This window comes from Pteropus alecto, unplaced genomic scaffold (genome assembly GCF_000325575.1).
Source record: "Pteropus alecto unplaced genomic scaffold, ASM32557v1 scaffold13, whole genome shotgun sequence".
NCBI classification, from domain to species: domain Eukaryota; kingdom Metazoa; phylum Chordata; class Mammalia; order Chiroptera; family Pteropodidae; genus Pteropus; species Pteropus alecto.
Window position 1 is genome coordinate 8,298,557 of NW_006434373.1, and position 16,163 is coordinate 8,314,719.

Sequence of the window (16,163 nt, forward strand, 5' to 3'; positions counted from 1 at the left end):
AGGATTAAATGACTATGTACGCAACAGGTCTGTGCAAACTACAAAGGGCCATATAAATATTGGGAATTACTGAGAGATGGCTCTATGAACTGCACATACCAAAATATCTACTGGGAGCATATTTGTACCCTGGCTTATTGGTCAGAGTCCTAGAAATTAATCTTTTTAGGTCTGCTCAGCCCTGCATGGACTAAGAACTTCCAGCAAAGCAGAAAAGGCTGTGCTTAGGAGAACAAGAATCACCCCAGGGGCACAGTGATAGCCTAGCAAACATTACTGGGACGCTAAAGAGTAGTTACTGACGAATATACTCTTGTTATACGATACAAAATCTTAATTTTTTGCTCTCCTTGCACTGACTTTAATTACTTCAGACTTATTCTAATCTTTAAGGCCGATGTGAGAAAATCACATAGGCTTTCAAATATCTAGATCTAAATATGTTCATCAGAAAAGCTTTAAACTTTAAAACCAGCCACTTCTCTGGTCATTTGAGATTAGAACCTAAATCTTTTTATGTATTTTCAACCCAAAGTTTTTATATTTATTTGTCTCTGTGATACAGAATAACTGTGTTTGGCTTAAAAATGAAACAATAACTCCTCCAAAACCTCAACTGTTTTTATGTTTGCTTCCATTCATTTTTCATTTGCTAGAGTGAAATGTCCTTGCCCATAACCTCAAATCCACAAGCTTGATTGATTTCAGAGGTTGCACTGGAAGCCCACCCTGCCAAGCAGAGATGATAGACCGCCTGTAAGCTGGCACTAATAAAAACCACAATAAGCTAACGTTTACCATTATATCATGGTATCTGCCCTTTCAGATTTATTTGCAGATCCTACTATGGTCCATTTCTTTCTTTCTAGTAGAGAATCACATAAGCTTATGTTAAAAACAATAAGGAATTTCATTTTAGAAATGCCATTATTGAAAACCACCATTCTCTAGTTATATATTAAAAATTACAGTAATTGCACCATTTATTAAAATGACCATAATAAAAAATGGTGCTGTGAAGGGATAAGGAAAGCAGACATTGTCCTAACTAATAACCACGTAGTATGGCTTTGCCGCCCTCCAGATCCATGTGCTATACCTGAGGGGGGAGGTGCGTGTGTGTGTGTGTGTGCACCCCTCTTGGGAAAGTCAGTGCTATATCAGATTATCCAGGATCTTCTTTAAAGTCATAATCTACTAGAAAAGAACCTTCACTTTCCAAGTCCTCCTTTGAGGACATCATGCATTCCTCTGATTTTTTTCATAGCTTTATACAACTTAATATTCAGGCTAGGAAAACTAGAAATCTCCTCCAGATCAAACAACTCCTTAAACCTGTCTACAAATCTATTTTCTTTCTCTAACCTGAATTTCATGACCCAGAGGATGACGGTAGTTTCTGTGCACAGATGGTCAAAAGTAATGAGGAGTTCCTCCAGGAAAGGATGAGCATAGACAACATCAGCCGCCAGGATATAGTCGAAATTATTGGAGGACCTGGGGAAGTTCTTGTCTAAAGCTACGCCCCAGGAGAGTTCTTTAACCTGAGGCAAATGTTTACATTTCATTTTGGTGTTTCGGGAAATATTATATTGCAGGTTTCCAAGTAATTCAGGCAAATCTGTGGCAGTCACATAAGCACCTGTGAAGCAAAGGATAGTAGATAAAGTAACCCTCATGGGATGAAGTAAACAATCAGGTTTAAGTCAACATGCATTTTGTAATTCTGCGTAACTGCTAGTCCCAAAGAAAAAACTAGTCAGTATACACAGGAGACAAATCCCCTTCAAAATGCATGCTAGGGGAGCATTACGCCTTCCCTTAAAAAAAATTTTAGGTTCCCATGGTATTTTTGCACTCCATCGCATTTTTCTGTTCTCCTGGTTTTTCTTGTTTTGTTTTGCTGTTGTTGCTGTTGTTTTCTATTTATCAACTACATGCTAGGAGAAAAATAATCAAGAGAAAAGACAACTCAAAATAGTTGGTACCCTCATTAGAAAAATCAGAAGCTATTGCTGAAAGATGAACAGGTTCTCCCTAAAAGAATTCTGATACCCAGTCCTGTGAGACCAAACAAGTATATATAACACTGGGCATTCTTTCATTAAATAGGAAGTACTCAAGTGTGAGAAGGGAAGGAAGGAAAGACTTTTCCAAGGCATTACATTGAAAGTATGACAGCCATGTTATGCCCCAGTTTTCAACTTGAGCCCATTTTAAGTGTGAGTCTTCCCATCAAAAGATGTTTAAAACCTGGCCACAGCATGCATATAGTGCTCATATAGCCAAAGATCATAGATGCAGTACGGAACGCTCAGATGAAGATATAAACCATTTCCGAGTTAAAAGTAAATAGTGATGGTCATTTTCAGAAACAAATTAGAAGGTGCAAAATTATAGAAACCAATAACCAATAAAATTTGGCCCTTAAAGTGAACTTTGAGTAGCAGCAGCAGAGCCCAAAAGTAATGTGTAAATAAATCTAGGCTTGGCCAATTCCACATCATTAGACAAAAACAGACTCGAGTTAGGAACAGGAAAGCGGAACTGGAAGAGAAGTCTAGTTTAGCTCAGACCAGTTTAGAACCCATTTCTTAGCCACGATGTCAAATTTCTCTGGCCACTGATTGTATTTTGTGGAAAATATTAAAATAGGAAGGAAATGTGCATATCATTGGTAGAATCGCAGAAATATAAATCTTCACATTCTAATGTCGGTGGGTCTATTATTTTCAACGAATCTTTTTAAAATCTCATGAGAAACAATACACCCCTACTTATAGTGAATATAAACGATCTGACTATTAATATCTTTGCACTAGAGAGGTAAACACCACCACTTTTAGAATGACTAAAGAAAGCTTTGGTCTTTTGATATTTGTGTCAAGTTATACGAGCAGAATGAAAGGATCAATTCTTTTTTTAAAAAACTTCTTTTTTCCCTCTCTTTAATTCCCCACCTCCCCACTTCCACCCCTGACCTATGGATGCTGACGTTTTCCCCTTAAGAACCGGATCTCTGAAGGCGGAGCGTCTCCCCTAACACACTCACAGCATGCACCCAGGGTTGGTGCACCCAGGGTTGGCACCCCCAGGGTATGGTCCATGGATCCACCTGGGGTGTGAACCCAGGACTTTCTGCATGTAAAGCAGATGTACTAACCACTACACTATGGAGCCATCCCCAGGATCAATTCTTTTTAATGAAACAAATGACTTGCCAAATACAAATTCTGCTCCTAGATCGAGAAGCCTTCAGGTATAAATCCAATAGCGTCTCTGATTCTATGCATACCAAATGAAATGCTAACTTTGGAAAGCAATGTCAGGATAGAAATTTGTTTTTTAAATATCTGGGGAGTACTTATTTTCCCAGTGTTTAGAAAGTCGTAAGTTGCTAAATCTTGAATTTCTCTCAAGATTTTAAAGTGGCAGGTGTGTACTTCTGAAGATCAAGGAAATCAAGACAGATTTGCGTAGCGCACATCAGAAAAGGCAGCTAAATTAAGGCTATGAAATAGATAACTACAACAACAAAAAAGATTGAACTGGAGCAGACTCAGACATGTAGAGACTACTGCACATTTAGTTGGAAAAGATGATCGGGTGAGAAAACAAGATATTGCAAAAGAAGGATAAAAATAAACAGAAAATAAATTCAAGGGCAAACATAAAATTAGCAGACATGATTTTTATGTGATTTCTAATACACTTTCTCTATTCTAACAGGTGCTTTTTCATAAAAGCATAGGACTTCAAAACCCAAAAGGAACATATGGTTACATGGAAATGCTGAAATAGGACTAAAATTTAAATAAAGAACACTAGAATCAACAGCGGTAGATTGTTTATATCTAGTATTTTGTACATCTCCTCTAGCAGCCAGGAGCTTAAGTGCACCTCCCAGTTAGAATATATTTGTGACTGAGCACTCCATGAGAAAAATTAATAAAACTTCACAGGAAATTCTCATAGAAACCAGTAAAGTGACTTTAGAATTGGTAGTTTCTTGATGAAGCCCATTTAAACAATTAAGAAGTTAAAAATAGGCCCAGATCATAGTATATTGGATAGTAAAAGCAACTAAGGATATCTGATCATTAAATTCTCCAAACCCCAAAAATATCTACTTACCAAGTAAACTTGCCACAATAGAGACTAGCCCTGTACCAGCTCCAATTTCAATCACGTTTTTGTCAACCATATTATACTGCTTTACATTTGTTTCCAGAAAATAGCATAGAACAAGGGCCTATGAAAGTTAAAAAAAGAAAAAGTAGTGCTTGGAAAGTAATAACAAAAAGTACATTTAAACTCTATTAAATATCCCACTAATGCTATGATGTGTATGTGCGTATATGTACATATTTATGTGTATACACATATATTACAACAAAAAAATTATCAACAGAAGTGCATCCTTCAATGGTTCAACATTTAGGCTAGAAAAAGTCTTTGGAGATTGTTGAGAAAAGACAATTAAAAATATGGAATTTAGTTGCTTAAGTTTGATTATCTTTAAAGAAAGCAATTTTTAATAATAATAGTCATTTCAAAGACGTGTGTGGGATTAGAGCAGACAGTGCTAGGGGTTCGCACCCTTCATGGGACTTTGGTAAAGGAGTGGTGGCCTTTTAGAGTATTCTGCATGTTGACACTGGCACAGATTTCATAATAATTGTTTAACTGAAATAGAACCAGTTAAATGGGAAATAAAATGTTTACTATTCTAAAACTTGTTGTCACAAAAAATTCAAGGTGTAAACAACATATTTTATTAACCCTGTAAGTCAGAAGTAGAATTAATTGATAGAAGCATTTTCTCAATTTCATGATTTCAAAATTTTAGTGTTTTTTGAGGTCATAAAGTAGAACCATGGAACCTATTTTCTTCCTCAACATAGTATATAATAATGAATAAAACTGACTGAAAATAATTGAAATGTAGCAAATTTTGTATGAAATATACCGAGGGCCAAACAACAGCACCATAACAGTCTGTGGCTTCAGTAATTCGAATATCATGACCAACAAAATGAAATCCCTCCCAGGAGGTGGTGGTTATTAGAGCTGGAATAAAACATCTTGCCATGATCTCTACCACCACTTTTTTGTCAGCACTGTCTTCTCTGTTTTCTGAAAGAAAAAGAAAGAGGCAAATGTTGTGGTTATATTAGTAAAACCATGAAAAAAGAAAGAACCTGAGGGAAATGCAACGTTTCTACTTATTCCGTTACTTTTGAATATTCTTTGACTTCAGATGCAATGTACTAGTAAGGTGAACTATTTGAAAATGATTCATAAGCTAACATTTCATACATCAAGACAGCAACATCTTTCTGATTTTCACTGAAGCTGAAATTACCACTGTCCATTTTTCTGAAACACTATGTGAAACAAATAACAGTGTTTTTAAAGCAATATATTTTAAGGAACCCAAATATGTTCATCTAGAACAAGAGAACGATTGGTGATGGAACATACGAATCCAATGATTTGCATTGTCTATATAGTGCAATTTCAGTTATTTCAGTAATGTGTATCCTTTATGACCTCCCTTTAGTAAGAGAAAAAAAATTTGTTATATTACCCAACAATATCCTCTTGTATCATTTTATTGTTACTTATTTTTGTTATTATTTGGGGGCAACTCATGGCATCATAACATCCACGACATTATATAAGGTTAATAAGCAACATTAACTCCCAATTTCTGAGCACCATCTTCACATGCCAGACCACGTTAAATACATTGTGTATGATATTCATGTAATTTTTCCAACAAACCTTGTGAGATATGCATTATTATTTGCACTTTTACAGAAAACAAAACTAAGTCTCAGAGGGCTCTATTAACTTGACCAAGCTCATGCAACTTGTAAATGAAAACACCAAAATTTGAGTTCCTTGTTTGGTAGTTCCAAAGCCCACTCTCTAAACTATTAAAAAGCTAAGATGCAATTTAAAAAAGAAACTACTAGTCCCAAAGAATTTACAAACTAGTTATGAAGCAAGATATACATCCCTTTCTGAGCCTGCATTTCCTTATTTGTAAAATGGGAAAGATAGAAGAACCTACATCAAATAGTGTTGGTAGATTTAAATAAGATGATGTATGTAAAGTGCTTAGCACCTTGTCTACAATTACATAGGGCTCAACAAATTATTATTATTATTAGAGTTGTTATTATATTATGGTTATTAAAATAAATGATAAAACAAGATCACCATCTAATCAAAAATACCAGATTGTGTGATATAGGATTTTACAACTGAAAGTTCTATATTTACTCACAGATGCAGAAAGTAGAGTGGTGGCCAGCGGCTGGGAGGTGGGGGAATTGGGAAGATGTTGGTCACAGGGTACGAAATTTCAGTTATGCAGAATGAATAAGTTTCAGAGATCTAATGTACAGCATAGTGACTATAATCATGACTATAATGTACAGCATAGTGACTATAAAGTATACAATGTATTGTATACTTTAAATTTACTAAGAGAGTAGATCTCAAGTGTTCCTATTTGTCGAGTACACATCAACAATGCTGGGGAGAGGGAGAAAATTCTATAGTTAAATTAAGAAAGGGAAAAATCACTGTGGTAGAGGCTGAGTGTCTTAAGTTAAACTCATCTAATATATGACTTGCATTAACAGAGAAGCTATTTATTTCTTACAACAATCCTTAAAATGAACTGATCTTTCAAGTCTTTTCTTTGTTCTTTGCCACTATCCCCACCCCAGCACTAACGAATCCAAGCTTAGTTCTCTTCCAAAGAGAAGATAGAAAATAAAAACTGAATTTTGAGTATAAAACAGAAATAGTGTTATGACATCAAGAAAAGGAAAAATAGTTTATAATTCTTTAAAAGAAGAAGAGATGAGGCAGAAAATATTTATTTTAAAAACTTAAGCCAGAAGAATCTTTGTTCCTTGGTTATTCCATTTACTCTTTCAACAAAACTGTACTGAAGGCCTGCTTTGTGCCAGGCACTGCACTAGATGATGGAAGACAGCAGTTAGCCAGACAGACATGGTCCCTGCCCTTGGGAAAACTAGAAATGCATAAATACAACTGCTTGAACCTCAGTAACACATGTGGTACCTCATGACTTCCCCATAAAGAACCGCTGGATTAGATGCAAGTGGCCCCAAAGTACTTGGCTTCAATGCCCACCTGGATAGACCTTTCTAATAAATGGTGTGTTCACAGCTTTGCTCTAATCAACATTTTTGTTACTGGTTTGACTGATGATACTGAGTGTGATCAAACATTAAAGTGATATGAATGTAATGGGAAATTATACTAAATAACTAAATGTAATGCAAAATATCTTGATGGGCTATACCAGTGCACTGGACTTAATAATATGAAATTTGATAAAGACAAATGTTAAGTCCACATTCAGGCTGCATTACTTGTGGAGGGGAAAAGATATACAAATTTAATTGGCCACAAGTTCAATATGAGTCAAAATATAACTATAATACAACTATCAAAAAAGCTAATACACCCAGGCCATATTAACAATTTAAGTTCTAAGATGAGGGAGGTAAAGGCTCTGTTCTATTTGAAATAGGTCAGGTCATACTTGTAGCCCCATATTCAGTTTGGAAAAACATATTTTAGAAAGCCACTGAGAAACTGGAGAAACTATGAGGTGAGAAATCTTGACACTGAGCCATATGAGTACAGTTTGGGGAGATCAGCATTTTCATCATAAAGAAGAAACAACTCGAGGGAACACAAAAGTTTTCACAAATTTGAAAGAGCAGCAAATAGAAGAGATCCGGGGGGGAGGGGGGGGGGAGAGGAGTCCCAGAGAGCAGAATCTAAACCCATGGGAAAAATTACAATAAAGCAGATTTTTAATATTTTTCTAAATATCACACCTTTTCGAAAATGGAATGGCCTGCCTCAGAAAGCAGTAAGAAATTAGTTTCCCAGAAGCTATCAAACAGAAACCAGAAGATCACTCTTTCAAGATATGAGGGATACATCAGATTGACATTTGATGCTAGCTGGACTAGGACCACTGTATAACTGAATTGCTATGATTCAATGAAATAACTACATGTCATCTTGTAGAAAAGTGCTATCATAGAGATACAATGTGTTAAGGAAATGTAGGAGAGAAAGTAAATAAAAGTAAACAAAAGGAAGCCAATAGTGAAGAGAGAGGGGTGGGGATATCAGACTTCAGCAGGCAGAGGAGATGTGTTTCAGATGACAGGCTAAGAAATTCATTCATTTATTCATTCAACAAATATTCACTGAGTACTTACTAAAGTTTACATATTGTCTAGTGACTGACAAAAAATTCAAGCTGGTGAAACTTAGATATATAGAGAGAGAAACATGAAAATAGACAATTACAGTGCTATATGACAATGGCTAAAATGCAGGTGAAAGGAAAATACACTGGAACACAGAAAAAAGAACCCCTTGTCAGACTGTGGAATACATAGATGATTTCCTGTCCTAAATTCTGTGATCCCTTAATAGAGTGCTGCTTAGGATCCAGACAAAACCAAGTATTCCCCAGAAGAACTCCAATTCACTACACGCCATAGGAAGGGCCCAATCTACCACCACCAGAAACATTGACTCTTGGCAGAAATACAGAGAAAACAAAGAGATGAAAAACTGAAAAACTCTTCAACAAGAGCCCCTTCTTCTAATATACTTCACTATATTTCCCCTTAAACAATGACATACATTCACATTTGGAAACAAGTAATATTAGTAAAATGTTTTATTTGAATTTTAACTTTCATTTTATTATATTCACTTGCTTTGCTAAGATTTGGGGTGGGAGGGGGTAATGTTTGTGTGGAAGTTCTTTAGGGAAAAGCTGAGAACATTAATTGCTTCTTTGACCTTTAGCTAAATATGCTTTCTTGGGCCTCCTTGCAAACTCCTTGTAAATGCAGCACTTTCTGACAAGTCACCTAAGGAATCAGGGATTAATAGATGTTAGAGTACACTAAATCCCAGGAGCATCTCCTAAAGTTCCAATCTTTGATATAAAAACTTTGCCAGTGAATATTTACTGCTACAAACTGACATCTCTGACTTTGCACTTTCTTTTAAAGGTTAGTTGACCAGATTAGTGCTGTTGTTCTAAAAACTACAATGTAATCACAAATGATTCCTGTTTTTTAACTGTTTTTCTACATAAACAGAGCTAGTCCTTTCTTTTTAGGAATGACCACATCTTTACCATTATAAGGAAATGAAATTTAAAATATATGTTAATATATTATTATAATCATATGTTAATATATTATACTAGGAAACCAAAATATACTGAATTTGGCTGCTTAAAATAATTTGTCTAGATGTAGTATGTGAGATTTTAAAAGCGAATATATACACAATTATTTCCATCTTAAAACTTTGCTGTTTTTCAGCAATAATGTCTATTTAAATATTTTGAGGTAACAATTTTAATAGTACTTATTTAAATGAAAAGACATGTTTATTAAGTTTTAGTAATATCACCACCCATTTCAAGGTTGATGACAAGAACCTCTGAACTGAAATCTAAAACAAAGAGCTGCACTATTTTAAGGGCACCCCTAAAGTAGCCTTGTTGTAATAAAAGGGAAAAATGTATCAAAGCTCCAAACATAATATACAAAAGGACATGTCTCTCAAAGTCTATGCTTAGTTATTCGTTGAATATGGGAATGAATCTTGAGAAGATTAATAAATGAGTAGATATTCTTTGGTTTTCAGTTATGATTTGAAGAGGAATTTCCCCCAAAACTTAATAGCATTATAACACAATGAAATTCTAATTTACATTTCTGAAGAATAATTTTTCCACGCATATTCTCTCCTTATTATTTAGCACTCAGACCCCAGGAAAAAAACTAGAACCAGGTTATGCAAAATGATGAATCTTGGCTTCCTTATATGAAAAGCAGAAAACTCCTGATATTTGTACCTTTCGATTAAACCTATCTACTATAATCTTAGAGTATTATTTTATTAATGAATTTAATATTGAAACAAATATTAAAACAGATTGTAAATAAAACAATCTACAGTATTACAATTATGTTGCTATCTTGAGCTTATCTATTTTAATGGTTTTTGATATAAAAAAGTCTTAACACCATTTTCCTGCTACTAAATCTTTGCTGATAGTGAATAAAATCTACCAGGTGTTCTTGTTCTCCTGAGAATTAATTAGGAAGTGAAAATTAGCAAGATTCTGCCATAGTATGATGATGATTTTCTTAAGAGGAAAATTCAAGAGATTTGACTTCCAAGGCTGGATTTGCAGCAAGCCTTCGAAAATAAAGGCTCTGTCTGTATTCATCTCTTTTATACTTATAAGGTCAATAACAACAATAATAAATGGAAGGGTCAGATCACAGAAATACACCAGAAAAAAAAAGTCTTTAATAGCTATGACAAGTGAATTTAAGCTTCCATTAGAGGACTGTCATGAAAACCTGGGTAAAAACCCCTCAACTAAATGAAAGACTGTCATTTAGTTGAATCTTCTTTTCAAAAATGGATGTCATTGCTTAAGAAATATCTAGAGATTAAAAAGAAAAAAGATGTTAAAGATATTTTCAGATTAGTAAATACTCGCAGGCTAACCTGATTTTTGAATGTCTTAGCAATGTCAAAGTCTTGAGTCCTTATGTTGAGACTAATTCCTGAGATCTCATATACATTTTTGTCTAGAGGTCTGCTTAATTTCAACGATATACAGAGGCTGTAACTTTCATCAAGTGGACCAAATGATACTACATTTGCAGAAGAAAGAAAATTCATCTTTTACTGAGACTGCTCAGGATGCAATTGGGGAAAAAAATTAGTTGCACTCCAATTTGCTGCTGGGATCATAGTGGAAACAGACAATTAAATGAATGCCAGTGAGATGTGATAAGTGCAATAAAAGAAATATTTCTAAAGTGCTATGGGAAGGATCACTAGTTGGTCAGATTATGAAAAGCACTTTTTTTTCTTTTAATTTTTAATTAAGTTTATTGAGGGTAACATTGGTTAATTATATAATTTTCAGGTGTACATTATTGACATCTGTATATTCTATTGTGCGTTTATCACCCAAAGTCCAGTTTTCTTCATCTACCATATATTTGATCTCCTTTACCTACTCCACCCTCTCCCTAAACCCTGTATTTGACCCTCTTTACCCTGTCTACCTCCTGCCTCCTCTCCCACCCCACTAGTAACCACTAGTGTATAGTCCTCTGGTAACCACTAGCCTATAGTCCATGTCCATGAGTCTCTGTTTGTCCTGCTTTTAGGTTTATATCCCACATATAAGTGATATCATGTGATTTTCAACTTTTTCTGTCTGGCTATTTTGCTTAGCATGATTATCTCGAGGTCCATCCATCAACCAAAGTGTCCTATGATAGATGATTGGCTAAAGAAGCTGTGGTACATATATACAATGGAATATTACTCAGTCATAAGAAGATATGAAATACTGCCATATGCGACAACATGGAAAAGCATTCTTAAGGAGACATTTCAGCTGAGTTGGGGGAGAAGAAGGCTGCCAGGTAGAGAAAGAAAGAAGATCAAGGAAGATGAAACTTCTGCCAAGGCATGAAGCCTGGCTCGGAGAGAGCCGTCAGAAGGTCGGGGGAGCTGGTGTGCCAGGTGCATGTTGGGGTCTTCTAGAAAATAAGCCTGAAGAAGTAGGTTGAGATCAGATCTGAGGGCAATGATGACCTTTGTTCTATAAAGTGAGGAGGAGCCAATAAAAACAGTTAGGACAGGAACTTACATGATGAAATTTGATATTTAAAAACCTACCTCAGGCAGTAGCAGCTGAAGGCTAATTTAGAAGTTAATTAGAAGACTGTTGCACTAATCTAAACAAAGAGATTGAAGAGTCCAAATGTAGACAGCAGCATTGGGTCTAGGAATCAAGGTATGAATTTGTGAGCTTCTGAAGTAGTGGTAGACCTTTCCCAAGGGCAACAATTGACATTCATACTTGACATTTAAACTTGACATTTGAAGAATCTGAGGCAGACGGTTATATTTAAGAGTTATTTTTATTCAATATGTGGAAAATGTATTAATCTTATTTAACAGATACTTATTCAGGTTACTTTTAAAACATGTAAAATGTGTTGAATGAGTCTCACTTTCATAATTATATGTGTTATAGTACTCCAACTGGTATATTAAACATTGTCTCAGACTATAATTTGATGTTTCTTAAATAGCAACAGAATTACTCATCTAAACTTTCTTCTTCATATGTTAAGGCAATATTATTTCTAAAAGCCCTATTACCCATTAATTCAACTCCGTGAAGATTTATGAAGATCCTTGTGAAAGACTTTCATGTGCTATCACTAAGTAAAACATTATATTTGGTCCTGAAGAGTCAACTGACTTGTGACCAGAAATACAAAATCATCGCTAGAGAACAAATTTTAAGTCCAGCCAATAGGCCTCAGTTATAGATAATTCATTCATTCACTCATTTGTTGCATACCTAGGCACCATAAATACAAAGATCAGCATGTAAGTGCTATAATGAAGACTTGAGACTTAACTAATTAACTCAAAAACAGAGACAGTTCCATATCTCAGAGATCTCAGGAAAGAATGACCAGAGCCTTGATGATTATGAGTTTGTGAGTTAAACAAGACAGTGACAAAGGAGACTACACACATGGCAGCCAACTGGCAAAAAGACTCTTGACTAATATTCCAATTTGGGAAACTCTGAGAACTAGAATATAAGATAAGTTGAGGTAGCAGTATGAGATTAAAAACACTTTACGTCATGCTAACTCTTGATTTTATGCTATAATAATGAGGCGCTGAAGAATGTTAAGCAGAAGGTAAATGCAGCAAGATTTAAATTTTTCAAAAGATTATGCAGGCTATGGAAAAAGAACCAGAGAGAATGAAGAAAAGAAGCTAACCCAAGGTGGGGGCAGCCAGTTAGAAGGCAGTTACAACAATCAAAAGAAGAAATAATAAGAAACTGAATCAAGGCTGATGCTGCAAAACAGGTGGTAAGTGGGAGGAAAAAATATAACGAGACCAAATAGATGAGATTTAATGATGAAGGGTATAAGAAAAGGGGAAAGACTAGGATGATTTCAAGTTTATGGGTGGCCAGGGATATGATGTCATAAACTGAAATTGAAAATATAGAGGGGCAAATCAGCAAAGGAAAATTATTTAATGCATATTAAAAAATGTGACATGACATGCCAACCACTGAGGGGTGTGCCACTCAGATTAAGAGAACCTGCTTTGGGAAGCATAGCTGCCCAACAGTGTCAGCTGCTGTCCGTTTGGCTCTTCAGAGGTCATGTTTCCACTTGGGGCTGCCTACTAAAGCCAGCCCATTCCCATTCCATAGAGGACACTCCTCTAATGGGCAACTTCTGCTCAGGGACTCCCCATCCGCCTGCCAGAGGCTTTGCGAGAACCATGTTGCAGTCTAAGGCTCTTTCTACCCAATCTGTCTTTTTCTCTCCCCTCTCACAGGTGTCAGACATGCATCGTGGTCAGAAGATCTCCCTGCCTACTTCTGTTCCTTCTTTATCCTCGACAAACATTTCCCTCAATAAATCTCTTGCATGTTTAATCCCATTTTGACATGTTTTTTGAAGGAGTCAAACTGACACAAGGCAGTATGTAGGACATCAAGTAAGCAGTTGGGGTACAAATTTAGGAATAATTGTGCGCAGGAGTCACTGAGCCTTTGGGTGAACCTGCTCTCAGGGTACAGACCCTGAGGAGCACCCTGCTCCTGTATAATACATTGCTACAAGTGCTAACAGCTGGAGAGTGATTTTGGTAAGAGGTAAACAACATAAGATATTTGGAATAGTTCATGTGGATGAGGTTTTAGACAGTTTAGATTATAATGTAGCACGAGAAACCGGAGATAAGAGGAATTTTTAGAGTACATTATAGTCCTAACTTTAATCTGTGTACAACTAAGTGACATCCTATAATTCTGGCAGCTTCAGACCAGTGTTGAAATAGAAGAACTGGACTATGGGTTTGCTCTATCCTTTCCAAGGTCAAGATACTAAGTATAAAAGAGGAGAGGACAAGTTGACATTCTGCAGTATTTGAGAACTGAGTGTTCCTCTGATTAGTGGAAGCCTTTCCAACAAAATGCTATTTTACTCTGCCCCAATAACATACACTAAATCCCTTTAACACTGTACCTGTGAACATGTTTTTAAAGCTTTAATTGGCTATATAGATGATTACGGTTGTGATTATTTGTGTTGTAAAATATTTTAATACTTGTTGTCTCAACCTTACCTTGAACTTCTTCCATTTCCTTTGTAATTTACACACAGTTGAAACCAAGTGTTGTTACTAATGATAATAATGATGTAATTTTATTCATACACCATACAAAAATTACTTCTCCACTCAAATGATCTAAATAGCTGGATTCTCTAAGTGATTATGACTTTAAATGTTTAGGTTTGCAAAAATCACTATAGTAAACCATTAGTGTTTAAGCCACATAGGCTGCCAACACTGAGAATACACCCGGTTCTCGTGGCCTAAAGATATGCTCACCTAGGTAAAGGGCATCTGATATGCCTCAAAAAGAAAAAAAATAGAACTATAGTTCTTAGAAAACATCCATAGTGTGTAGATAATGCATAGAGAGAAAGAAAGAAGCCAAGATAATTAAATTTATACTGCAAAACCATGGTAATAATTCTTCTAGTCTATGTCTAGAGTGTATGTCTACACTTATCTCGGAACAATGGTGATAGTTATATTACATAATCCATGCAGTCATACTAATCAAGATGATGTAAAAATTGTGGGTCAATTTCAAATAACTACACTGACAGTAGAATTCAAACTTAAATTTTCCTTACACCAGGAGTTCAAATTACATTATATATATTTGCCTCTAATTAATATATCAGAGGGACCATAAAGAGGCTAGAAATGTTTTTATAGTCTAAAATCACCTTTCATCCAAGCATTAGTAAAAACGTGTAGTTTTACATAAAACCTTTTACCTCTCTTACAGTCTTCTTATCTGAAATGAAATAACTCAGAAATCACAATCATATATTTAGTGTATTGCACTTGGGAAAAACTGCAAAGGTATGCTTTTATATTCTGTTAACTGTCATCTTAGAATTGGTCAAATTACATAAGGAAACATAAAATAATTTACCTTTTTGAGCTTCTGGATCCATTAAACGATGAACTAATGAATGACTATACATTGAAGTTTTCTTGATCATTTCTTGAAAACTAGGCAAATAATACATTAAAATAGCAAATGGCAGCAATTAATTCAAAATGTGCTGAGTGTTCTTCTATTTACCTAATAAAGTTTAACTTCAACTATAGTAAGGAAATTATATTAAAATCATATATTAATAAATCATGCCTTAATAAATACCATGGAAACACAATCTAGTACAAATCAAAATTCAAACAAAGGCTTCAGAGTCAGAAATTTTAGAATATACTGGAGAAAGAAAACACATTCACACCAAGGGCTACCTCAGTTATCACAAAGAAAGACATCATCTTTATAACGAGTAGTCAGATAGTAATCTTAAAACTTAACAGATAATTAAAATATTGGGAGAAATGGGCTCCATTCAGTGTAGTAAAAACCATAGTATTAATCTAAAATAAAGCTTTTTACACAGCAATAAATTCAAAGTTCACATTGTTGCCATCAATATTTCATTAGCACATACCCAATGTGAAACAGCCCAACTGTCAAATGGTCTTTTAAGTAGCTTCTACTTTAAAGAATCCATACTATCTCAGCAAAATACTTAAAACTGAAGAAATTATTTTATGCCTCTCAGAGCATATCCTGTGAATAAGCTTAAAAGAGCCATTATTCCAACTTTGGAAAGCAATGATTTAATATCTTACATTTCAATTTTGGGTCACATAATAATCACTGTACTACCATGAATTTATATATCACTCCTTTCTTCTAAGGATCGTAAAACATTTTTCACAGCCAATTTTTCTTTACAGTAAGTTAGAAGACAAATTATTTTTCCTACAGTTTACAAATGAGGAACTATTTTTATACCTAAACTAAATTACATCCCGGGGGTCACATGGCTCAACAGTAGCAAAATTGGTCCCATTTTGTACTCAATTTAGTTTCTCTTCCA

At 35.1% G+C, this 16,163-nt stretch overlaps 1 protein-coding gene across 1 annotated transcript; it reads right to left on the bottom strand.

Annotated features, from left to right (window-relative positions):
- Positions 1-1,211: 1,211 nt before the first annotated feature.
- Positions 1,212-15,212, bottom strand: LOC102878223. Its single transcript, XM_015587332.1, has 4 exons — positions 15,191-15,212; positions 4,970-5,136; positions 4,135-4,252; positions 1,212-1,642 (listed from the first exon to the last, which is right to left on the bottom strand). The coding sequence occupies exons 1-4, from the start codon at positions 15,210-15,212 to the stop codon at positions 1,212-1,214; spliced, it is 738 nt and encodes a 245-aa protein (XP_015442818.1).
- Positions 15,213-16,163: the final 951 nt, after the last annotated feature.

Bases quoted from the DNA above. Each gene is read 5' to 3' on its own strand.
- LOC102878223 (XM_015587332.1), bottom strand. From the start codon at position 15,212: ATGGATCCAGAAGCTCAAAAAG. The intron at 4,253-4,969 runs GTATATTTCATA...TAACTTTCATAG, and splicing joins GTGCTGTTGTTTGGCCCTCG to GCCCTTGTTCTATGCTATTT. The intron at 1,643-4,134 runs GTAAGTAGATAT...TTTGCTTCACAG, and splicing joins TATTGTGGCAAGTTTACTTG to GTGCTTATGTGACTGCCACA.